Source organism: Gigantopelta aegis, chromosome 3 (assembly GCF_016097555.1).
Source record: "Gigantopelta aegis isolate Gae_Host chromosome 3, Gae_host_genome, whole genome shotgun sequence".
NCBI classification, from domain to species: Eukaryota; Metazoa; Mollusca; class Gastropoda; order Neomphalida; family Peltospiridae; genus Gigantopelta; species Gigantopelta aegis.
This window is the reverse complement of record NC_054701.1, coordinates 65,485,872-65,512,138: the sequence shown is the minus strand read 5'-3', so window position 1 is coordinate 65,512,138 and position 26,267 is coordinate 65,485,872. Positions and strand designations below refer to the sequence as shown.

At 36.5% G+C, this 26,267-nt stretch overlaps 1 protein-coding gene across 2 annotated transcripts in view; it reads right to left on the bottom strand.

The window, feature by feature from the left end:
• Positions 1 to 13,947: 13,947 nt before the first annotated feature.
• The window catches only part of LOC121368440 (unconventional myosin-XIX-like), a 41,875-nt gene continuing 29,555 nt past the window's right edge, over positions 13,948 to 26,267 (bottom strand). For both annotated transcript variants that reach the window (XM_041493172.1, XM_041493173.1), the window contains 7 exons: positions 25,271 to 25,402; positions 24,217 to 24,395; positions 20,857 to 21,035; positions 19,609 to 19,742; positions 18,556 to 18,937; positions 16,790 to 17,127; positions 13,948 to 15,525 (listed from right to left, as the gene is read on the bottom strand). In XM_041493172.1, the coding sequence (XP_041349106.1) occupies positions 15,415 to 15,525; positions 16,790 to 17,127; positions 18,556 to 18,937; positions 19,609 to 19,742; positions 20,857 to 21,035; positions 24,217 to 24,395; positions 25,271 to 25,402 (1,455 nt within the window). In that variant the 3' untranslated portion in view covers positions 13,948 to 15,414. The remainder of the gene's footprint in view (positions 15,526 to 16,789; positions 17,128 to 18,555; positions 18,938 to 19,608; positions 19,743 to 20,856; positions 21,036 to 24,216; positions 24,396 to 25,270; positions 25,403 to 26,267) is intronic.

The following is a 26,267-nucleotide window of genomic DNA, read 5'->3' as shown; positions in this document are numbered from 1 at the left end:
TCCATCAGTACATGCAGGGGGACACGCTCGAACCACACCTACTTCGGGGAGGATATCTTAACGCCAACTGGAAACCAATAGATGATGGCAGCAGTTATGAGCTCCACTCTAATATCTTCGGTGGAACCAAGGGAATAGTCGTCACGCACCGAAGGGACCAGACCTACAGGCAGTGCATCCTGTTTTGGAAACTCGACAACAGATCGATCCACAGGATGCTCAAAGCGGTCTGCGGCCCCGACTATTCCCTGGTGGTCAAGAATCTCCAGCAAATCAAGGAACAGCTGCCGTCACTCCGAGACACTCCAAGCTCCCCGAAGTAGAACAACCTTACCTAGGACAGGTAACCTCCTTTTTGGGCCTAGTTGGACTTTAAACGTTTTCGATCGAGCTTCAAAATTCTTATGTTTATTTTTTTATAAATAGTCCAACGCAATTTACTTTGGCGCCCGTTCAATTGCTCAAATCACCTTAAAACCTTTTCGGCCGAGCAGTCAAACTTATTTTTGGGTTTAAATGTTTAGTCCGGACATGATGATAGGTGCAGTTATTCTCCGTAGACATAGGTTTTTCTAGTTAGACCCGAAGGAATCGAAATTCAGCCAGTCAGAACACGGCCCATTTTCGGAGTCTACTAGTCGGTCCGCGCAGTCGCTGGACACAACTAAATACGTATTCCAAATTCCGCCCACTTCAAACTCATTCCCCCCCCCCCCCCCCTTTTCTGTCCTGGACTTAGTCACTGGCAAAGGCCAGAGATTATGCCCAGGAAGACATGCTTGAAACCTTCGTGGTATATGAGCATGTAAATAAATATTGGAATGGAATGGTATAAAGTAGGTACGAAATGGCTATGGTACGAAATGGCTATGGTACGAAGACTAAGACTATAATTATATCGCTGTTACTGAATGTTTGACATCCAATAGCCGATGATTAATAATCAATGTGCTCTAATCTGCCGTTAAACAACCATTCTTTTCAAGTAATTTTCAGATATACAGGACATATATTTTCTGTTCAACGTAAAATGCATTTTGAATTTAATACTTCTCACATTAAGACAACCAGAAACACGTTGTATTTGCTATAATTGACCATTTAAGCAAGTAGTTGTAAGCAATGTGTTATATAACTGGGGGGGGGGGGGGGGGGGGGGTTGTAATGAGCGAAAATATTTGTTCACTGCCTAATAACTAGGATAAGTGCCTTTAATTATTTCTTTTTTTTTAAAGATCAAGTGTCACAATATTAATGTTTCACCGAATAACCACTGATTAAACAATGCGAGAGGGTATCGTTAAACACACACTACTTCTACAATATTCGAAAACCTATGATTATAAAGGAACATGTCATGTAGGGTGTGCGGAGTTAAGCCAAACTACTGCAACTCATTTTTCTTTTTAACTTTCCTTTTTTAATCGAGTAGCGAAGCCATCTGAATAGAAGAGTATCGATTTCAATCGCCAAAAAGAAACATTCTAAGAACTAGTTTAACAGATATTGATTCCGTGTGCCCTCTTCCGATCCTGTGACCAGAAAGGAAGAAAATTACAATTTTCTTTCATTATCCCATACACCCTGAAGCTGCTAGTTGGGAAGAACAGTTAAAATTTTGTTACCAAGTACTACTGTGTCGTAAAAAAAATCCCGTATGGTGTTATTTCTTCTATCAGTAGCGTTGATTTCAAGACCTGACCTAATGGATATTGATTTAGTTTTATCACTATTCTTAGATCATAAAAAAACAAATACAATTTTCGTTCATCAACGTGTACACTCCAGAAGATATAATCTTAGAAAATTAGTTGAGATTTCGTAACTAAATAGTACCGTACAATACCGTTCTTGACGTGTTATTTGTTCTAAAAATAGAATCGATTTCAATTTCTAACTGGACAATTCTTAGAATTAGTCTAATAAATATCAATTTGTTCTCTTTTTCTAGTAGTGCCTGAACAATCAATACATTTCTGTTCATCAGCCATACACCCAGAAGATATAATTATGTGGGGAAATTAGTTAAAGCTGCAATTCCATGTATATCATCCAATTTACGTTTTTTTCCTGTAACGCATAATTCTTCTATTTAATTTGTCTTTTATCCCCGATCTGGATCACTTGATCATGCTTGCTATCCTAAATACTAGACACACACACACACACACACACACACACACACACACACACACACACACAAAAACACACACACATGCAGATATATATGTATATATATGTATATGTATGTATATATATATATATATAGAGAGAGAGAGAGAGAGAGAGAGAGAGAGAGAGAGAGAGAGAGAGAGAGGAGGAGAGAGAGAGAGAGAGAGAGAGAGAGAGAGGGGAGAGGGGAGGGATAGAGAGAGGGGGAGGAGAGAGAGAGAGAGGGGAGAGAGAGAGAGAGAGAGAGAGAGAGAGAGAGAGAGAGAGAGAGAGAGAGAGAGAGAGAGCATATGATCATCACCAATCATGCAGTTGAAGATATTCATTCATGACTTCTTCTTTTTTTCTTCTTTTTTTTTCTAATAGTAAAACGATGTTCCGGCCGCAAGAATTCCCAATGAAAAGTCTTACATAGTAATAAAAGTCAAATTTATTATCAAAACACCCAAGATGGGCTCTACCACAGAGCTGCATGTAAATGTTGATCCTTGGAGATTGAGTACTACAGGTTGGCCTTTGGCTACTTTGGGATTATATGCATGAAAAGCGTTATTCCAACAGACGCTTTAATTTGAAGAAAATATTACGCTGTAAGTCTTCATCTGGTGGAAGTAAACCCCCAGACAACATGATCACTTCTTCATCGTAAAGTATCTGTAACCTATTCGCATGGTTGCCCCATTTATCCTGCCTGCCGATATCGCATATATCAGTGTCTTCGAATAATTCATCACATTTTCCCAATATCCAAATGCATCAGTGACAAAGATACGTATCGTGCATTTTTCAGATATGCATATTCTTATTAGCTAAAATGTCAAGTGTGTAATCTTCATTGAAAATGAAACCAAAAAAACATTTTATTTAGCAAAATGTAAGTCCCCTTGTATTAAACCTGAAGGCCCGTGGTCATAATAACCAGCTAAAACTAACAACTGTATAAACTTGAGTCCAAGGTCAAACAGCTTTTCCGATTGGTTCAGACAAAGTCATACGAAAAGGAGCATCACTCGGAGGCTAATTTCTTTAATTGTATTCACCTCTTCCCTGACAGGGTCACTGTCTCCTTGAATACTCGAAGAAAATCGACATCTTTTCTGACATGTCTAACCGCCATGATTCATTCAGTCTGGGTTTTGTGGTCAAGAACTCAATAAATGTTAGTACTTTCCAGTGCGTTAACTCTAACACGATTGGTCCATTGGACAAAAACGCTCGGCATGATATGAACGTAAAAACTCTCAAATACCCTGCTTCCGTTCTGATCCGAACTTTCATCAGGTCGTCTAACCACTTATTACACATGAAGATACTTTAATGTTTGCAATGAATTGGCTCCTAATCCAGTAGCATAATGAAAAAGCAATGCAGTGCGCAGCGAAACTCATTTAATTCACTTAAAACGCATCTGTATGGGTGAACTCAAATTGAGATGCATTAGTTATAGTAAGGTGCAGTTAATAGAATTTCTAATGGAACAGTGTTTACGTTCAACAGTTGCAGATGCGCCATTCTTAATGTATACTTTCAATTGAATAGTTTTAAATAAGAAGTTCATGAACTTCATCCATACACCAGTGTCAGATCAAGAGGGTTTTTTGGAGAGTGCAACCTCTTCTCAAGCTGCTGCAAGTGTCATAATTATAGGATATTAAACGAGCATCCATTTCGTACCATGTTTATGTTCCTAGTGAAATAATGTTCAGTTGTCACCAGCTTAAGCGAGTGACAATGAAAATTATTTCACTTGGGACATAAACATAACACGAAATGGTAGCGAGTTTAATATCCTATTTATTACCCATACTCGATCTTAATTTATATCACTCAACTCATTTTGGTTGACAGCCTGTAAGGTTGTAGTGCGCCAATCGACGACGTCATCGTGTGACGTTGCAGTGTTACGTCCCAATTTAGTCCAGGCAATCTATGCCAAAATATATGGTATACACATCACAAATTGCAAAAGTAATGAAATTAATACTGTTTGTTCAGAATTTAGTTAGGAATAACATATTAAAAATGTGGAAAAATATGTTCAGTGGAACAGGTAGTAATTTGACATTATAGTTAGGGTAGTGTAAACACTGACGTCATCAATATTAGATGAGTCCATATTTTGTAAAAAGGAACTTCCCATGACATTTTGGCAACTCATTTGATCTTACATTATTTGAGGATGCTGATTTAAAGACATAATATGTTAATAGCTGATATTTCCATTATTTACAAACATGAAATTTAACATCTAGGCTTTTAATTAACAATCTGATTAAAATTAACTCTACTGGTCTACCAGTAGATCTAACAGCATTGCGTGGACTCCCATGTCCAGGTGACATTTCATCTATAAATAACAATTTAAATATCGACCAATAGAGGTATTTCGCATTCCTATTGCGCATGCGCGCGAAGAGTAACGTCCCTTGACAAAATAGACTGAAACTAGTCTATTTACAAATTGGGGGGCGTGACAGACAGGTTGTTATGGGTGACTTGAGTAGCTTCGTAGGAGACTTTTAAACTTTGGCAACTAACATGTACATATTTCGAATTAGATGGTATAATGGCCGTAGAAAACGGTCCGCTGAAATTTACAGCGGAATGGTTCAAATTAAAGGGACATTCCTGACTTTGCTGCATTGTAAGATGTTTCCGGCTAATAAAATATTTCTACGATTAAATTTACATATTAAATATATTTTCTTGTTTAGAATACCAGTGTCTGTATATTCAATGTGTTTCTGATCGTCTTAATATTTGTAAGAAGCCCAGACTGGATTTTGTCTTCAAATAACTTCGTACATAAGAAAAAACAATATTTTAGGAAATAAGATGAAATTTAACATAGTACAAATATTAGAACGATCAGAAACACGTTTAATATACAGCCACTGATATTTTATGCAGAAAGATATATTTGATATGTAATTACAATCGTTAAAAAGTCTCTGTTAGTCGATAACATCTTAAACATTGCAGCAAACTCGGGAATGTCCCTTTAAAAAGCAGTGCAACAACTTGGACAAAGTCTCTGCGACTCGTACCCGAGGGTTTTGATAACGCCAGATTAAAAGACTATCTCGTAAAAAGTATAAACAAAACAGTTGACAGATTCCGTAGGTTATGGCATCGACAGGTTATGGCATCGATCGATATATATATTTGAGAGAGAGAGAGAGAGAGAGAGAGAGAGAGAGAGAGAGAGAGAGAGAGAGAGAGAGAGAGAGAGAGAGAGAGAGAGAGAGAGAGAGAGAGAGAGAGAGAGGGGGGGGGGATTGGGGGGGGGGGGTTGAAGGTAGGCGCCGTTCTGTTTACCCATACACACATTTTTATACAGTGTCAACATGAACGCATTGGGTATTATACAAAATATATTTATTTTCTTTACTGTTAATGTGTTTTCCACCATATCTAAGTATATAAAATACTAGACGGACCTGTGTAGGAACGTCCTGTACACAGCCGTCATCACTCTATATATATTCATATATCATTATTATTATTATTATTATTTAAGGAGTGTCTGTTATTTCTTTTACGTTCATCGGTGTACGAACAAAATAAATCATCCGTAAATTGTGTGAATCGGCGAAGCCGTTCTCACATAAGTTTGCCGATGATTTTTTTGTTCATACCTAGATGAACGTAAAAGTAATAACAGACAATACTTATAATTAAATTTGAAACACACTGAGTAATAATAACATTAAAAGTTCATATATATATATATATATATATATATATATATATATATATATATTCTGTTGAGTATTGTCCGAAATATACATATATTTTCTGTATATACAAAATATATATTTATTTATTTTATTTACTGTTTACTACCATATCTAAGTAGAGAATACTAGACCGCCCTGTGTAGGAACGTCCTGTACAGAACCGGTAAGGTTTTGGTCCCTTATGCGTTCACTGGGTTCCCTCCTACAAAATGTACCGAACAAACCCTCGTACTTAGAGTAACATTAAAATCGTTTTCTACGTGAAACGATTACCCACAAACGTTTCCGATATCCATTGGCTGGATATCGATGGAAGGATAACGAATTTCCCGGACATATGCGATTGGAACAGTTAATAATTGAACAATGGTCGTGGCGTCCCATTGCTTTTGCCCCCAATTTGCAGATAGGTCTATTTTGGCGAGATCTCGCGAAATCTCGCGGTTTGCGTCCTCGAGTAACTCCGCAACGGGCACATGCGCAGTGGAATGAGAAAGAGGTCTATTACACTTTGCCTTTTATAGTGTTATTAGGAGTGTACAAATTCTAAAAATATCGGGCGAGACTATTTATGCAATAGGCAGACTTGTTGGTCTATTTCAACATTAAAAAACAGGGGGAAAAGTGCAATAATAAACTCTGGATTGTATACTAGTATAAACAGATTTTATGGCTATACCATCACAGTTTTATTTTTCGTCTTGAAACGAATTTTATATAACATTTTATATTGAAACTAGTTTCCGGCATACTTCGTAATTCACCCGAATCATTTCGGCATAATCCCGAATGTTTTCAAATTCTTTTCAAATCACTGGCATGATTTTGCAAGTAAGATATTGATTGGTCGTATGAAAGGTCAACTGGACATGAGCTCCAACTGGGTGCTGTTAGATCCACAGGTAATAGTAATTAACCAGTGGAGCTAATTTTAATTAGATTGTTTAATTGAATACATATTCACAATATTAATAGTTATTCCTGTTTTATATGTCTACGAATTGATATATGTTACCTTTGAAGTATTTTAGTTCAAATATATACTTATATATAAAACAAATTCAACATGGCTGCCAATATAACCAACAAACTGTAACGAAATTCTACAAAACGTTATTATTTCAGCTTCTAGCAATGTAGGTGACGTTGTTATTTATAAATACATAAATCTCTGTTTCGTTGACTTGAGATACCTTTTAAGCTGGTTCTATGAAAGAACATAATGAAATTCAAGATGGCCACCATGAACCTACTGAAATAGGAAATGCAATATATTGGCTTCTAACTGGAATACATTCACGATATTTGTGGCTATTCCTATGTTTTCTATATGACGAGATTGATATATGATTAGTTTACAATGTTTTAAACAGTCAAATTTTCATAAAATTAGCATAAACGCAGAAGTGGCTAATACAATAAAAACTCAAGATTTTATGGCATTTTGTTTAAACACTTATGGGATGGGAATTCAATTTATCTTGGTTCCATAGAATATAACATAAAAGTAACTGTTACAGCTATGTTTCTCCGTTTTATTTGACACAGACTTGGAACCAACCTGTCATAATGTTGTAATGTAATGAAAATATCTTGATATTTATAGGATAATGGAAATATCAGCTGGCAACATTTGTTCAGTACTCTCAAAGTATCTAAAATCAAATGACTTGCCACTTCAGGCACAAAATGTGTCAAGTGTTTTTACAATGCATCTTTAAAGACATGTTAACTAATCTAGTACATATAGGAGGAATCTAGGGGGTCACAAGGTAATTAGTCTTTTTCACTAACAATTTAGTAAAGCTAATAATATGAACTTAGGTTGGGAGAGATTCCTCAGTGTCATGGTCACATTAAGTTATAATACACCTACATATTTTAGAGAACTTGACAATAACCAATATTTGTTGCTTGGCAAAACAAAGTTTACTAAATAAAGTATAAGATGCAGAATAACAATCCAATGCAATAACATCAGTAATAAAAATCAACGATGTACCAAAGAGATTTATAGATTTCTTTGTATTAGCACTGTCATTAATGTGTCACATTACCAGAATAAATGTTACGTGCTTTACTATTATTCATATTTAATATGTTTGTTGATAATTCATCGTTATCATTTTATGTATATACTGACTCACATTAAAACGTTACAGTATTGGTTTATGTATTCGTGCTTTGTAATATATGATCCACATTGTTTATGTTGTGAGTCAGCTTGTTGTCCCAGACCTGAAACAAGTACGTGTAGTTGGATTCATATAGCCATGGTCTATACTGAATAACCAGATGTATACATCTATTTTCTAGATATCCCATTATTTATGAAAATATGATGTGTTTTCATGGGTCATTATGTTAATGGTAATGTCTTCTATTTGCATATGTAATTAAAACAAATGAGATGCGGCATTTTCGTTATCAAAGTCAACTAAAGCAAGAGCCACACACATTTAAAAGCATAACATACAAGCCTGTTTAGTATGAAAATATACGTTTGATTAAGTTACATTCTCTGGTTACCATATTATAACATCATGTACAAATGTGAAATACAAGCTCAAATGCACTTTTAAAAAAGTCGTGTGTGTTCGCTGTGAACGGATATCGTCAAAAGTATACGCTTGATTCGTCGCCTGTGCCGCCATAGCTCGGCAAAGCACAAACGACAGCCTGTTGTCAGTTTCATTTAACACGTGCGTTTGCCGATTTCAAATTGTAGGGTTCGTCTCAAAAAATTAAAAGAGAAATCTTGCGCTGTACGAAGAACGTTAGGTTGAGGATACGGTACTAGAGTCTTTCGTTAAAACCGGTTTGATCTTGACAACGTATTATCGACAGTCGTACCTTCCTATTTCAGAATTAATATTTTATAAAGTGTTAGTAGAACTTTCAAAGTTTAGTTTGTATACTAGTAACACATTAATCATGTATATATATTTTTAAATAAAACATACTAAAGTAGACAATGAATGTTTTCACTTCTTAATTTTACGTGTAAAAATCAACAAATTCAAATAAATATTCTTTCGTTTGGATGGGTAAAGTTAGGGGGGTGGGGGGTTAACGACATCAAAGTTAGAGCATATTGATTTAATAATCATCCGACCCCATACAACCGTAAATGAAATGTGTTGAGTGCGTCGTTAAATAAAACATATCCTATCCTTCCTTCCATCTGCTGTTGGATGTCTAACATTTATCGTTTATAGGTACCATCCCACAGACAGGATATCACATACCATGGTCTTTTATATACCCGCCGATGGGGATCGATCCGAGACTGACCGCGCATTTCCAAAAAAACATCTATTTAGGTCTAAGTAATGAATACAAATAATATATAGTCTTGAAAAATGTTACGTAAATCGAACACAGTACCCTTTTCCTCTACTCCTAGAGCGTTACGTAATTAGTAACACCCCCTTACATGTAACGTGTATGTCAACAGCTGACAACTGTCAAAATTTGCATATATGACGCCGCACTCCGCATTGGTTTCACTACGCTAGATTATCCAGGTCAAAAACAAAACCAGTATTTCGAAAGTGGGATACTTTTGACGGGCCCCTACCGATCTCGGTTTTCATTGGCTTATCACAAGTATAGAATTCCCCAAAAAGAGATCACGAGATTTCGCAATTTTTGAACAAATTGAACTGTCTTGACTGAGGGGTCGTCTCATATCTCTAAAACATATTTATATCCATAGAGGTATGGTACAACGCCTTTCCGGGGGTCGGTGGGTGGGGGATTTGCCTTGAAATTTTGACAGTGGCCAGCTGTTGGCATACGCGTTACATGTAAAGGGGTGTTACTAATTACGTAACGCTCTAGGGGTAGAGGAAGTGGGTACTGTGTTCCATTTACATAACATTTTTCAAGACTATGTTATTTTTATTCATTACTTAGACCTGAAAAGGTGGGGGAGTTTTTGGAAATACGCGGTCAGTCTAGGATCGATCCCCATTGGCGGGTATATAAAAGACCATGGTATGTGATATCCTGTCTGTGGGATGGAACATATAAACGATCCCTTGCTAAAAAAAATGTAGCGGGTTTCCAAGGCGCGTGTGCAGGGATTTCAGCGGGGTTGGGGTTATAGACTGTGTTGAGCGAAGTTTATATGGGGCCATGCTCCCCCAGAAAATACATTTCAAATTTTTTTAAGCTTGGGCAAGTAAAGGTTTCGACCTCCAATACCTTCCCCCTGCACATGCACCTGATTCCTCTCTAAGATTATATGTCAAAATTACCAAATGTTAGACATCCAACAGCAGATGGAAGGAAGGATAGGATATGTTTTATTTAACGACGCACTCAACACATTTTATTTACGGTTGTATGGGGTCAGATGATTATTAAATCAATATGCTCTAACTTTGATGTCGTTAAACCCCCCCCCCCCACCCCCCTAACTTTACCCTTTCCAAACGAAAGAATATTTATTTGAATTTGTTGATTTTAACACGTAAAATTAAGAAGTGAAAACGTTCATTATCTACTTTAGTATATTTTATTTTAAAAATATATACATGATTAATGTGTTACTAGTATACAAACTAAACTTTGAAAGTTCTACTAACATTTAATAAAAAATAAATTCTGAAATAGGAAGGTACGACTGTCGATAATACGTTGTCAAGATCAAACCGGTTTTAACGAAAGACTAGTACCATATCCTCAACCTAACGTTCTTCGTACAGCGCAAGTTTTCTCTTTTAATTTTTTGAGACGAACCCTACAATTTGAAATCTGCAAATGCACATGTTAACTGAAACTGACAACAGGCTGTCGTTTGTGCTTTGCCGAGCTATGGCGGCACAGGCGACGAATCAAGCGTATACTTTTGACGATATCCGTTCACAGCGAACACGCACGACTTTTTTAAAAGTGCATTTGAGCTTGTATTTCACATTTGTACATGATGTTATAATATGGTAACCAGAGAATGTAACTTTAAGACACTGCATATTAATTAAAACGGTTTACAATACGTTGATACCATTGCATTTTATATTGACCTTAATATTGCAACATCTTTAAAGTGTTAGATAGCTGTTAAAGTTATTCTCATAATGTTTAATTAAGTTACCAGTTGAATACAGAAGCATACAATTAAAATGTTAGTATCCCCTAACTTATTTAAAAAAGCGTATTTTCAACGTTGAATTTATAATTGTTCCACTAATTATCTTGTTCTACATTTTGGATATGTTATTTTGCACTACACACACACACAGTTGAAATTTGTGGTGGGTCTTTCACTATTTTGCCTGGATTACTTGGTGTTCTAGAGGGATGTACCAAGATATTTTTAAATCATATGGGTAACAATTGCATTTCTGCAACTGGCAGTTGTCATGATGAAAATGATGTCATCATAGATGTAACCCTTGCTTATCACGGGAACGTTTAGATGGGGTGTAGTAGTCTTACACTGGACTTTTCCCCGAAAAAAAAATATGACCGCCTTGTAGATAGCCAGCCCATAACCACTTCAATGTTAAGTAACAAAGATGGAGGTCTCCACTGTCATTGAATTTAGCATGTGTACACGTCCGGATTTAGACCTTGGCGGGAGGGGGCGGCATTTCAGGTTCGGGGGCCCCTCAACATAGAAATTAAATTACATGACAAATAAAAAAAATGATCCAATTTTATAATTACATTTTTTTAATAAAGGAAGTCCTTAGTCTGGGGGACCCCTCTGGCAGGGGGGCCCGGGACAACTGCCCGCTTTGCCCCCTTATAAACCCGGCACTGTGTGTGTATGTGCGGTAGTTGACTGGACCTAAGCGCAAAAAAATCCTTGCAAAATGCTGCATCGAACCAGTACAAAGAAGGCGGTAGGCAGTACAAATCAAGAGAAAAAACAGTTAGAACGACTAAAAACTGTTAAAACGGCCTTGTATATTATAATACATACACACACACACACACGCACGCACGTGCGCGTAAACAATTGTATTAAAACAACTTCTACAAATATGGACACTTATCAATGGCGTAGCCAGCATGAAGCAGACGTGGCACTTGCCTCGTTTGGAATTTCCCCAGATTTATTTTATTTTCCCCATGACTCTGATATTTATTTTACAGGTCTGGGTTTTCATAGGCGTTTTTTCCTTTCTGGCAACGCCCCAGCTAATGAGCTATATTATTGTGTACAGTGGGAGTAGGGAATTTTGTTTCAATCAAATCAAGCTCCTCCAGTTTCTGAGTTCGCCCATTTCGACGCCTATGAATGTACAGGGTTATGATCATGTACCAAACAGTGTCAATCTAGTAATTACACTTGTGAGACGCAGGCTGCAGCTGCCTACTCCAGCCCAACAAAAAGAAACAAGCAAACATCCCTGTACACATACACCTCAGATAGCAAAGGCAACGCCACACCATACGAGTGCCTTGTAGGAAAATAGCTAATTGCATAGGATCCAAGGAAATCCTAAGGTTTGTCTTGTTGCAATCAACCATTCTAATATGAGCGCCATTCCAAAGCTAGTATTAATTTAAAACAAAACATACATTTTGATATCAAAAAGTAATTTATTTCAACAGTTATATTTACTCAAACACCATTTACTCATTTGTAAATTAATAAGAACTAAACAATTTCAAGCTCCCTATTAACAATGCTTTATTGTTGTTTTTTAAAACAAGTTTTGTTTGCTATATACTGGTATTTACGAACCAATGTACAAGGATTAGTCAGTCCCATGTTCATATTTAAAAAACGTATTCAAATACTGGACGGGAAAATCTAAAGATTTTGTATGTCAGGAAAAAACACCTTTACAAGTTCTTTGACTTACAGTTAACATATACAGCACAGTTTTTGCCTGTGGGTAGGCCTATGGAGTGTTAATTATATACCCTAAAATTTTGGAAATTAATGCACATATATATTTTTTCTAATTTTTAGATAGATGATAGTAACAGAACTGCTGTTTGAAATTTGTCAAAGCAGATGAAATGCTGCGTCCAATTTTGAAACATTTCAAACCCATAACCAGCTAGTAGAGGCACTTATACATGTAGTTAGAATTTAGAACTGGACACGCATGAGACTAAGTAAAATGTCTGGTTTTAAGAGGTATCCAGTTTAGAAAGGTTCTGTTCTGTACTAACATTAAAAAAACGGGAATTCCAGTTTACTGTGGGTTTTACTGTTATATATTACTACCACTACTGTATTTGTATTATATACAATTTTTGTACAAAGAATTGTTTCAAAGAATTATTAACACACTTGAAATATGAATTTAATATTTGCACCAGCTTCCATCATATTATTATGCATTTCATATAAATTCACATACCAAAGTAAGATTTCAAAAAAATAAAATATAAAAAACTATACATGAATGTCCCAAAATGTTAAATCACAATTAAAGAGTTCTTGGTTACAGCATTCTGAGTAACATTTGAATAACTGATCAGTGGTAACGTATATATTTGAAACAAAACAAGCATGCTCTATGTAACATAAACAAAAAACAAATGTCTTCTTTTCAACCTTTTGTAAAGGTTATGCACAATTCAATAATTAAAAATAAAAGATATGTTTGTCAAACTATTTTGACTTGAATTATCACAAAGATTGAGTAGGAGTATATCATTAACAAACACAACAAACAAACACATTATTAACAAACAAATAAACAAACAAACACACATACACATGTTGTGTAAGTCAAAACATTATATGGCTTAAAGGAGGAGACTGTTTGATCTAAAGTACAAATGTAGGTAGGAATGTACACACGTAAGCACTTCTCACAAGGGGTGGGATTTAGCTCAGTCGGTTGAGTACTTTTCTGAGGTGCTGGCGTTGCCGGATCAAACCACCTCAATGGATTCGTTCAACTGATTGGGTTTTATCTCGTTCCAACCAAAGAAAAAAAAAAAAAAATGTTTTATTTAACGATGCACTCAACACATTTTATTTATGGTTATATGGCGTCGAACATATGGTTAAGGACCACACAGATATTGAGAAGAAACCCACTGTGGCCACTTCATGGGCTACTCTTTTCAATTAGCAGCAAGGGATCTTTTATATGCACCATCCCACAGACAGGATAGTACATACCACAGCCTTTGTTACACCAGTTGTGGAGTACTGGCGGGAACGAGAAATAGCCCCAATAGGTACACCAACGGGGACCGATCCTCGACCGACCGTGCATTAAGTGAACGCTTTAACACTGGGCTACGTCCCACCCCCATTCCAACCAGTGCACCACAACTGGTCAAAGGTCGTAGTATGTGCTTTCCTGTCATAATTGCCAAATGTTTGACATCCAACAGCCGATGATTAATTAATCAATGTGCTCTAGTGGTGTCGTTAAACAAAACTAACAAACTTCTCACAACAATGTTATTTTACTCTAATATTTTACTGCAACAAGAATTCTGCACAATTAAATGTCTCACCTACTATAAACTTGTCGGTGCACTGAGATAATCACTCAGATGCAACTATAAACCAAGTTTCATTGACCTAGGACTTACTGTTTATGAGCAAGTAATCGAAATGTGAGAGTTTAACAAAACAAGTGTCATCATCAGAAAAATAATATCTAAATCTCGCCTTTTTATTTTGTAATGGCAAGAGGAAAAAAAAACTATCTGGAAAACTTTATGTGGGACAGATGGACAGACAGACAGAGATAAAACATATAGTCCCCTCCAGTTAGACCGGTAAGGTACTTAACATGTTGCTAGTCAAATGTTACAACAGCTCATGGCTTGAACCATTTACCAGCTTGCCTTCACAACCCCGAAGATGCGATACTGAAGCAAGTCATACAATAACCAAGTCACAAGCTCGATTCTTCTCTCTTCAGTGTGTCCACAGACTTAAATTGAAAATAAATGAGATAAAGCATTTGGGTTTATTTGCGGGCGCAACGTGGCCATGGGGGGGGGGGGGGGGGGGGGGGGGGGGGATATGAGTTCAAGAGCGGGGGCATATCATGTCAAAATTTTTGAAAACCCCCCAAAAAAAACATGTGACCTGAGATGCATTCTGATAGCATCTAGAGTCAACATTTCAAGGTTTGCCCTGAAGAAATCTGTCCAATTACAATTACAATTACACTCTTAATTGTGAGGAAATAAGCCAATAAAAATGCAGACATGCAATCTGCTTTTTTCCAAAAATGGAGATTTGTCAAAAATAAAGAAGGAAATAAAGGAGATCTAGCAGAATCATGAAATAAAGGACATTCTTTGAAATAAAGGAGACGTGGACACACTGGTCTCTCTCTCTCTCTCTTCACAATTCTGTTTACATTTATTTCAAATCAACCACTTCACAGCCTTCACTTCAATATCAAAAGAAACGATTACTGTTGGTGGAATGGGCTTCTTTCTTTGCCATATCTCAGACAGGTCCTTCAAGACAGGAATTTCAAGTTGGTTTCTTGTCTTCTGTAATAAACACATTGGAGCATCTGTCTCAATCATTTTCTTTTGTCTGTCTCAATCATTTTCTTTTGTCTGGTAGACAGTCGGTGAGACTTCTTTGCATAAATTTGTATGGCACGAGGTGAGCGTTCTCCAATACACTGGGCCGAGTGTGGAATTTCAGCTGGTACTACAAAATACATTGAATTATCAATACGTAAATACCTCATTTAAAACATGACAACTATTAATTAATTTTCTACTGCACGTAATCATTCGTAAGTCACATGACACAATCACATTCATGCTATTTATAAACACGTACATACCATATTGTTGTTTACCTCGTGGCATCTCACAGACACATACATGTGTACATTTATTACACTCGTAATTCAGCACTTGGGTATAGGTTACCCACTCCTCCCCTACAAAACGAAACCGAGAGAGAAAAAGAAAGAAAGAACACTAAATTTATCTAGCAAGACCAAAAGGCTGTGCCTGCATCCGAACCCTCTGTGTTAACACTGCAACTTCATTGATAAGAGTCCTGGCTGGCTTAAGTCTTGACACATCCAACTGCATATAACTGTTATATACCAGGACCCATATTCACAAAACATCCTAAGTCTAGTTTTACACACAAACATAAATCTATGACTGAAGAGCTATTCGTGAAACGACGGAAACGTAAGTTACGTGCAAAGTTGGATGTAAATATAAGAGTGCCTTCGGTTACAACTAATACTGCACGCAAGACGTGTACATATAATAAATCAAGCATGATCGCCGTTATTTACTATTATTTGTGGAAAATGACAGCATTTCCAATAATTGAAGCATTTCACGACGTTGAACACCCACGGATTGAAACTCTTTTCTTTTTTTTGTGATTCAATGGATGTTTTCGACTCAGCAACATTTCTCCTGAGTTATCTTTTCCTTTTTAAGAATATTTTAAAGTTTGTACCAAAACGCGGATCCTCACCAATACCAAAATGCCATGGTTTCCCACTAGCGATGTTATGGTTAGCAGATGACAAACAAAATTGCATTTTGTGCATTTGTTATTTACACGGTAGCCATCGTTTCTAATGGGCTTTTAAAATTTCTCTGGTGAGACAGTTACAATCGATTTCAATGTAAATAAAGCTTAACTTTTCATACAGGATGTCATTTCGTAAAACAGGTCATGGAAAGGATGTTAGAAACTGATTTTTGTGTGTTTTTAACTAAATTGAAGTGTTGTTTGTAATTATAAAAATTGTTTGTAATTTTTTGTGAATTTATCAAAGTCACAAATTTAGTATTAAATCACTTCGCTACGCTACATGATTTTATACAATTTGTGACTGTTATACATAGATAAATTCCCACAAAAAAATTACAAACAATTCTTATTTTGATTTGTATATGAGCATAAACAAACAATAGCCACTGTCTTCCCTACTGACCTTTGGAATTTTCCTTCTGGTGACAATTCCATCCCCAACGTAAACATGTTCGAGACGAGAGTAGGCTCCACAAGCCAGTTTTAGTCTTTTCAAGGTGGGTTCTGTGTCTCTATAACCATCACGGGCAGATACTGGCTTCAAAATAATGTGACTACTAGACGCCTTTGATATCGAAGTGTCCGATATCTTTGACGTTGGCAATGACAATGAACTGGATGCTGCTACAGATGTTGTAGGTGTTGGTGCCAAGTTTTCCTTCATCTGTTGTCTCTGACTGTCATCCAGTAATTGTTTTAACTTGATATTCAGCTGCTGTCTCAGTCGATGCTTGCGGAAAGCTAGAAAGAAAATTTAATTCACATGGTACAGGTTCAACTTAGCTTGTCTTCGAATCGTACATTATAGTAACTTGGAAGCACTTGTAAAATTGATCACATTTCAAGAGTAGAGGTGGAGGTAGCTGGAGGCCATTTTTCTATATATCCCACCACCCCAAAATATTAAATGTAAAGTAATCTCAGTTAGGTCTCACTACACATATGTCATCTGCCATTGAAACCCATGTTAAATTGCTCAACTTCAAATGAAGATTGCCAATAGAACAGGCTCTCATTGGCACTAACAACATAACACCATTGCAAACATACATTATATAAGCATTTATTTTCACTCCAAAATTAAGAACATTTCCGTCTCAGTTTTTTGCATGACCGCATCTGGATGTAGTACCGGTCCGAACAGGTGGTTCATTAACTGATTCACTCCGGCTGTCTCTTGCGCTATACACCCATGTCCCAAAAGGTCAATGCAGAATAATACAAAATAACACGGGCAAAATACAGCCAGAAGGCTTACCATTAAACATACATATTGTTTTAATTCTTCACCATTTCCTAGAAGTGAATATGTGAACCATAACTTGTGTCACAATTAGGAACTATAGTGGACCGTGATGAATGAACTCTCTCGGAAGTGATCTGTGTAGTGAGACCGTAGTCCCTTCACTGTTAAACCAGACCTTGCCATTTAAGATCTGTCCCAGGTCGGGTCACTGGTCATGCCAGAGATCAGACCTGGGACAGACGTGTCTGAAACTTCTGAGGTATAGAGGCACGTTAATAGAGTTCCGAGTCCTAGCCATTTAAGAGGAGAAATCTGTCGCTTCAATTCACTCCCCTGAGAGAAGGTTCAAGGAGTCATTTTTATCTCCACTTTAATAGCAAGTAAATTATTTTTCTTCTAAAACATTACTACAACTAATTACTCCTCTCAATTTAGTTTTCTTGGAGAAGTCTGCACAGAATTTGGTTTTTATATATCCATGTTTATTAACACTTTAATATACATGTATTCATATTATTCACATTATATGTTTACTAGATGTAACCCGTACATAGCAAAAAAAAGGTTCAGATGAGATGTGGTGGATTACATGGTAATTGACTGGACCCAAGTACCAAAAGCTCCTTGCGAAATGTGGCATTGGGCAAGTACAAAGGTGGTAAAAAGTACAAATCAAGAGGAGCAACTATGAGAACAGTTAAAATGGTGTTGCATGTTATATTTTATGTACAATCACTGGCTTATAACATGACAGTAAGGTAGCGATATCAGGACCCCAACCCTTACCATACCATGTAACTTACGATTTAATTAAACTGTTGTGTTTGTATTACTAAATGATGCTATGTGTGTGTGTGTGTGGGGGGGGGGGGGGGGAGAGCCGAGACTGCTGTTTTAATTGAAATATAAGTTTGTAATTTCACCTCTTTGAATAACACATGCGGCCCGATCCTTCCTTCTCTTCATCGACAAGACGAATCTTCTCCAGTACTGATGAATCACAAACGCAGCCCACTCTTGTCTTCTCTTCCGTAAAGTAAATCGTCTCCAACTTCTCTGAATGACGCATGCAGCCCAGTCGAGTTTTCTCTTTCGAAGAACGTATCTTTTCCAACTTCTCTGAATAATGTGCGCAGCCCAATCACGTTTTTTCTTCAGTAGAACAAATCTTCTCCAACGTTTCTGAATAACCCGAGCAGCCCAATTGCGTCTCCTCTTCCGTGAAACATACTTTCTCCAACATCTCTGAATCAACGTAACTTGCTGTGAAAGAATTGCTGTCCTTTTCGATTCCAGCTTTTCCAACTGAAAAGGTTTCATTTACAGCCGTGTCAGTATGGAAAGAGTAGAGATTCAAGTACTGATAAATCATTTATTTCCGTCTACTAAAATTTTAATGGTTTTGCTATAAAGCACATTTCAATGTCTACTTATAGTCCGTCCCATCATTCTATACAAATGTATTTTGTAAATTACTTCAGTTTGGCATCACGTAACAAGAAATTTAGAACTATTTTTGTATGCAATTTATAAATGTATCGACTCAGAAATAAATAACTTGTAGTAAATTCCATAGTATAAAAAAAGGCGTTCGCTGTCGGACGGACTATAATTTCATGGATTGAACAGGTAGTATCATAAACTTGTATTAAATGTAAACATATATTTTATTTCTGTGTTCCTAAATTTGTGGACAGCACTAGTCCACGGTTTAAACGAAAATGAAGACCATCACAAACAAACAAGTTATTTCACAGTATGCGTTAATGCGTTATTAAGGAGAAAAATAATATATTATACAATAGACACCAAGCTTTATGTAGAACACAAAATGTGGTATATACAAGTTGCTATGAGTTACCAAAGATACAAAATGGGTTTTCATGACATTTTGTCTGTATGAATATTGCAGGAATGGGATGTCTGGCTTCATGTTGTAAAATAAGTCATGCATGGCAAAACTGGTCTCCCTGTACCTGTTCCCGACGTAAGAAGACTTTCGTCCTCCCAAACTGGTTCACCAAGTGATCATTGTCCGGACTGTCCGACTTGAACATGGCTTGAAGAATGGCAGCACTGTATTTACGAAGGTGGTCGCACTCCGTAATACCTTAAAGACAAAGCATGAATCCCTAGTTTTACAAAAAATTAAAATAAAAATTAGACAGGTCTTTCCAAGTTTCTAATAACACATAATAACAAACATGGTTAATACTACAAGTTACAATTTTGTATTTTTCTTACAAAAAGTTTACAGCACAACACAATAAATGTCAGATTTTTGTAACGAAAATGTTTCTTCTGGATATAGATTAGATTTGGAAGGAAAAGAATTTAAATGGTTATAAAAATGTAACAAATTTTAACACTTAAATGTAGATACATGTCTTTTGAATTGTAAATATTTTATACATAATAAACCCATCCCATTTGTGTTGTTTTTAGTATCTTTTTGTACTTTTCAATTGCCATTTTATACTACAGTGACAAACATATACTATAAATAATAACAGGCGTGTACATGCATGTGTGCATGTGAATGCACTTTCACACTGAGTGTGATAAATACCTGTCTTGTTTTTATAATGTACTTGTTGACTTGTGGTGACAAGACATAACCCAGACATAAAGCGCTCAGTGTTGGATCAATCCCCGTCGGTGGGCCCATTGGACTATTTCTCATTCCAGCCAGTGCACCACGACTGGTATATCAAAGGCTGTGGTATGTGCTATCCTGTGTGAGATGGTGCACATAAAAGATCCCTTGCTAATAATGGAAAAATACAGCAGGTTTCCTCTCTAAGACTATATGTTAAAATTGCTAAATGTTTGACATCCAATAGCCATGATTAATAAATCAATGTGCTCTAGTGGTGTCGTTAAACAAAACAAACTTTTACTTTTCGTTGACTTATTTTTTTCAAAGAGAGATTCTACAACACTGTTAAAAGAAGTTTGTTTTGTTTAACGACACCAATAGAGCACATTGATTAAGTAATCATCACATTTTTCCTAATGCAGCAAGGGATATTTTATATGCACTTTCCCAGACAGGAAAGCACATACCAGAGCCTTTGACCAGTGGTTGGAAAGACAGAAAAAAACAAATCAATTGAATGGATCCATCGAGGTGATTCGATCCTGCGACACAAGCACCTTAAGCTGGCTCTCAACCAACTGAGCTGAATTCTGCCTCACACTGTTACGAAAACACAGAAACCAACCTGTCCTCCTCCGCAGTTTTCTCTTGGGAGTGTTCGACTGTCGTGGCGACACCGGCATGTTTAGCTGTCGGCAGTGCTGCTGCTCTAGGAATTCGAACACCCGATCGTCTCCGGTCTGATGAGCACCAGTAAACGAAATGAGAAAGCCATACCGCTGGTGAAATTCCTCGTAGGATATTCTGAAATAACAAGCATTCTGAGAGTACTGCTAACACAATACCGGGCCCAACAACAGATTTTCATATCTCCTAAATTCAAGGGCCACAACTCTGTGGAAAATAGGTAAATCGCCATGAAAGTTAAATGTGATCTGTAGTAGTACATGATAAATCTATATACAAAATTCCATCTCAATATCTTCAGGTATTGTAAAAAAGGAGCATAATTCGGCCAAAAAAGGGTTAGTCACAGTGATAGTCAAACTTGATCTGTAACAGTTTATTATAAAGATATACACAAAATTTCAGCTCAATACATCAAGGCACTGTGAAAAAAACATCCAGAAAACTATATTTGGGACAGACGGATGGACGGATAGACAGAAGGACGGAGATAAAAGATATAGTCTCACATGACAGGATATTGATTTGAAAACAAATGAGTCTTTGTTTACGTCTACACAACCTATATCACAACTATATTTTCCTCAATGTCCCAACATCAATTATTGACAACTAAAATTCTGTTTATTAGTTATATTCCATAAACTTAATACGGATGAATTAATTATTACTGACAGAAACCAACAATGCCATTGTGTGTTTGCTTTGTTTGAGAACTATTTAAAGAGAATGTATAAATTATAAATGTTCTACAGCAATACTCTCTTTATTTGCACATATTGCTTTCAGTGACAAAAACACTGACATTCCCTTTGGAAATCAAGACCAAACATAGTAACTACAATAGCCATTATATCAGTTGAGATGTTATTACCCTTGTGTGTACTGGTAATATCACATTATATACATGTATGTTTAGAATAATACAAAACTGGATGTTCACCAGAGGTTGACGTACTATTTTTATTCTTAATATATATTTAATATTAATTCTACCAAATAATATTTATTTAGACTTACAACAGAAGAGCAAATTTAAGGCCATTTGAAAAAAAAAAAATGTTTTACTAACAGCAACCATTTCGGTAAAAACATTCTGAAATATTTAATTTTTTAACTATTAAAACTGAAAAAGAAGTAAAATATTTTTAAAACATTTAAAGCGGCAGTATCTGGAATATTTTTTATTATTTAAGCATATAGAACAGAAAATCCTATTATGTTTGGTGCATATTTGACACTGCACTCCGCATTGGTTTCACTACTCTAGCTTATCCAGGTCAAAAACAAAGCCAGTATTTCGAAAGTGGGACACTTTTGACGGGCTCCTACCGATCTCGGTTTTCATTAGTTTATCACAAGTGTGGAATTCCCCAACAAGAGATCACGTGAGATTTTGGAATTTTTGAACAAATTTAACTGTCTTGATTGAGGGGTCGTCTCATATCTCCAAAACATATTATATCCATAGAGGTATGGTATAAGGTCTTTCCAGGGGTTGGTGGGATTTGCCTTGAAATTATGACAGTGGCCAGCTGTTGGCATATGCGTTACATGTAAGGGGGTGTTACTAATTACGTAACACTCTAGGGGTAGAGGAAGAGGGTACTGTGTTCGATTTACGTAACATTTTTCAAGACTATATGTTATTTTTATTCATTACTTGGACCTAAAAAGGTGTTTTTTGGAAATGCGCGGTCAGTCTAGGATCAATCCCCATCCGCTGGTATATAAAAGACCATGGTATGTGATATCCTGTCTATGGGATGGTACATATAAACGATCCCTTGCGTATGCAGGGATTTCAGCGGGGTTGGGGTTATAGACTGTGTTGAGCTAAGTTTATATGGGGCCATGCTCCCCCAGAAAATACATTCAATTTTTTTTTAAGCTTGGGCAAGTAAGGGTTTCGACCTCCAATACCCTCCCCCTGCACCCGATTCCTCTCTAAGATTATATGTCAAATTACCAAATGTCAGACATCCAACAGCAGATGGAAGGAAGGATAGGATATGTTTTATTTAACGATGCATTCAACACATTTTATTTATGGTTGTATGGCATCGGATGATTATTAAATCAATATACTCTAAACTTTGATGTCGTTAAACACCCCCCTCCATACTTTACCCTTTCCAAACTAAGAATATTTATTTGAATTTGTTGATTTTAACACGTAAAATTAAGAAGTGAAAACGTTCATGGTCTACTTTAGTGATGATTAATGTGTTACTAGTATACAAGCTAAACTTTGAAAGTTCTACTAACACTTTATCAAATTTTAATTCTGAAATAGGAAGGTACGATTGTCGATAATATGTTGTCAAGATCAAACCGGTTTTAACGAAAGACTCTAGTACCGTATCCTCAACCGAACGTTCTTGGTACAGCGTAAGATTTCTCTTTTAATTTTTTGAGACGAACTCTACAATTTGAAATCGGCAAACGCATGTGTTAACTGAAACTGACAACAGGCTGTCGTTTGTGCTTTGCCGAGCTATGGTGGCACAGGCGACGAATCAAGCGTATACTTTTGACGATCTCCATTCATAGCGAACACACACGAGTTTTTTAAAAGTGCATTTGAGCTTGTATTTCATATTTGTACATGATGTTATAATATGGTAACCAGAGACTGTAACTTTAATCAGTTAGTCTGGTCATAGCATACTGTATAATTCTGATCCAGCTGGCCCAATACCTTTCAACACTGTGTCTACGTAAAAAGCACAATTTTGCAACATGTTTATTCATTTCTGTACTAATGAACAAAATATAATCATCATTCATCTCAAAACATAAAAAAAATAAAAAATGTACATAAATCAAATGATAAATACATTTTTAGAAATTATTTTGTAATTGAAGGTATTTTATAAAGAGGTTTAGTTCTGTCCTTTAGCCTGAGGCTCATTTTAACACAAACAGTTTAATATTTATGTAAAAAAAAAAAACATAAACCCAAAAAACCCAACCCACTTCTTAACTCTTATTCTGCCAAATCTACTAAAACATATTCCTTGTAGAAAGGGAAAAAGTTTCTGTCAGAAGAGTAAAGCAGAATAAGGGTTAAACTTGTCACAAATGCACACCATATCACCACATTTCTGCTATTTCCTCACCCTGGATATACCAGGGAATATTTTGTTTTCAAAATCTTGATTAGCGATATTTTCAGTCAATTGAAACTTTATTAGCAACTACTGATTTTAATGTTTTAAAATTGTGTAGCGACCTCTGAAACTTGCGTAGTGAATCACGAGCCGATACTGAACAGAATGTTCCCGGTATACCTTACCGTGCAGCATATCCTTGCTGACAAATTTTAACAGTCTCCACGATCCCGCCAGCCTCCAACTGTTTCATCACATACGCCCTGTCAAAGTGACTCGCCTGGCTCATCCGGTTCGGCTTGATGCACCGGATGTAGTGAACATTGGACGAATTGAGTGACGTCATTAAACTATCCAAAGAACTCTGAGGAAGACAGTATTATAAAAAATATTTTATACTGTTGTGTAACTGGTTTTTAACAACCAATGCAGAGTTCTACCTGGACATTTCTGAATGGTTCAGTTAACATGCCATTTCTTTTTTCCAAATGTGTGATTCGTAGCTTTATTACAGAAAGAAAGAAAGGTTTTATTTAACAACACTCTTAGTACATTTTAATCATGGTTATATGGCTTTGGATATACAGTCAAGAACGGCAGATACTTGAGAGGGATCCTATTGTAGCCACAGCAAAGGATACTCTTTTCAATTAGCAACCAAACATATTATAAATGCAGACAGGATAGTACATACCAGTCTTTATTATACCAGTTGTGGAGTACTGAAGGGAAAAAGAAATACCCTATTGGGCCCACCAACGTGAATCAATCCTAGACTGACCAGGAAGGAAGGAAATAATTTATTTATTTAATGACGCACTCAACACATTTTATTTACGGTTATATGGCGTCGGACATATGGTTAAGGACCACACAGATATTGAGGAAGGAAACCCGCTGTCGCCACTTCATGGGCTACTCTTTTCTATTAGCAGCAAGGGATCTTTTATATGCACCATCCAATAGACAGGATAGCACATACTACAGCTTTTGGTGTACCAGTTGTGGTGCACTGGCTGGAGCAAGAAATAGCCCAATGGGCTCACTGACGGGGATTAATCCCAAACCGACCGCATATCAAGCGAGTGCTTTACCACTGGGCTATGTCTCGCCCCCTAGACTGACCACACATCATGCAAGCGCCATGGGGCTATGACCCACTCCGGACTTTATTACAGCATCATAATATTGTGCTAGTCAGTCCCAACCACTGAATGTAATTAAATGTTATTTACTAACCATGAACTTTTCCAATACAGCTTTCTTCTTCTTTCCCGGAGAGTGTGTATCCGATTTCTTCTGCAGAAGATTTTGAACAAATGGCCTCTCACTTAGATGAAGCAAGCTGACCAGTTCAACAGGAATGTTGTCCTAATAAACAAAGTAAAAGAAGAAGAAGAAAAAAAAGTGTTTTATTGTTACATGAGTATTAGAAACAAAACAAAAACCTGCAGGTCCAACCAGTCTGCAGGGCCATTTAGACTATGCATTAACAAGCATTTTGAGAGTACTGCTAAAGCAATACATGTCCCCTACTGGGCCCAACACAATTTCATAAAAAAAAAATCATCTGAATTCTGTGACAAAATGGGCAAATTGCCATGGAAGTTAAACCTGATGATGATCTAAAATAATACATGATAAAGGTATATAAAATTTTATCTCAATATCTTAAAGGAAACATGACACGAGACCATATTATAGCTCATTTTAAAAGAAAAATGATATAAAAATAATATACAAATAACTTTATAACAATAAAATACGTGTAGTTAACTTAAAATGAAGAAATTACGCTAATCAGTATCAAAGTACGATTTATGCATATTTCTTCGTGAGCGTTCGGAAAAAAAGGGAAGTGACGTCAGAGCCGCTGTACTCTTCCATTGTTGTTAACTGTTTATATATGGAGTAAGGGGCTTACGATCTTTTCAGTCCAAGAGTGCCGTACAGCGCGGCCTTTGGGTGTAAAAATAAACAGTTTAAACGATCGGGATTGTCTTTTTATGGTTTTCCAAAGGATTGTATCCGAAGAAAGACGCGTGTATTTTATCGCAAAAGAAAAGATTGGACACCAACACCGCATAGTACTTTGGTGTCAGCCTATTTACAGCCCGGAGCCCGAACGTTACCCGGAGACAAAAACAGTACTCGGTTGCGAATGCCGAGGTGTACATTGTACATATTTGGCACAAAGATACACCTCAGCATGATGTATTTATATATGTTAAAACAA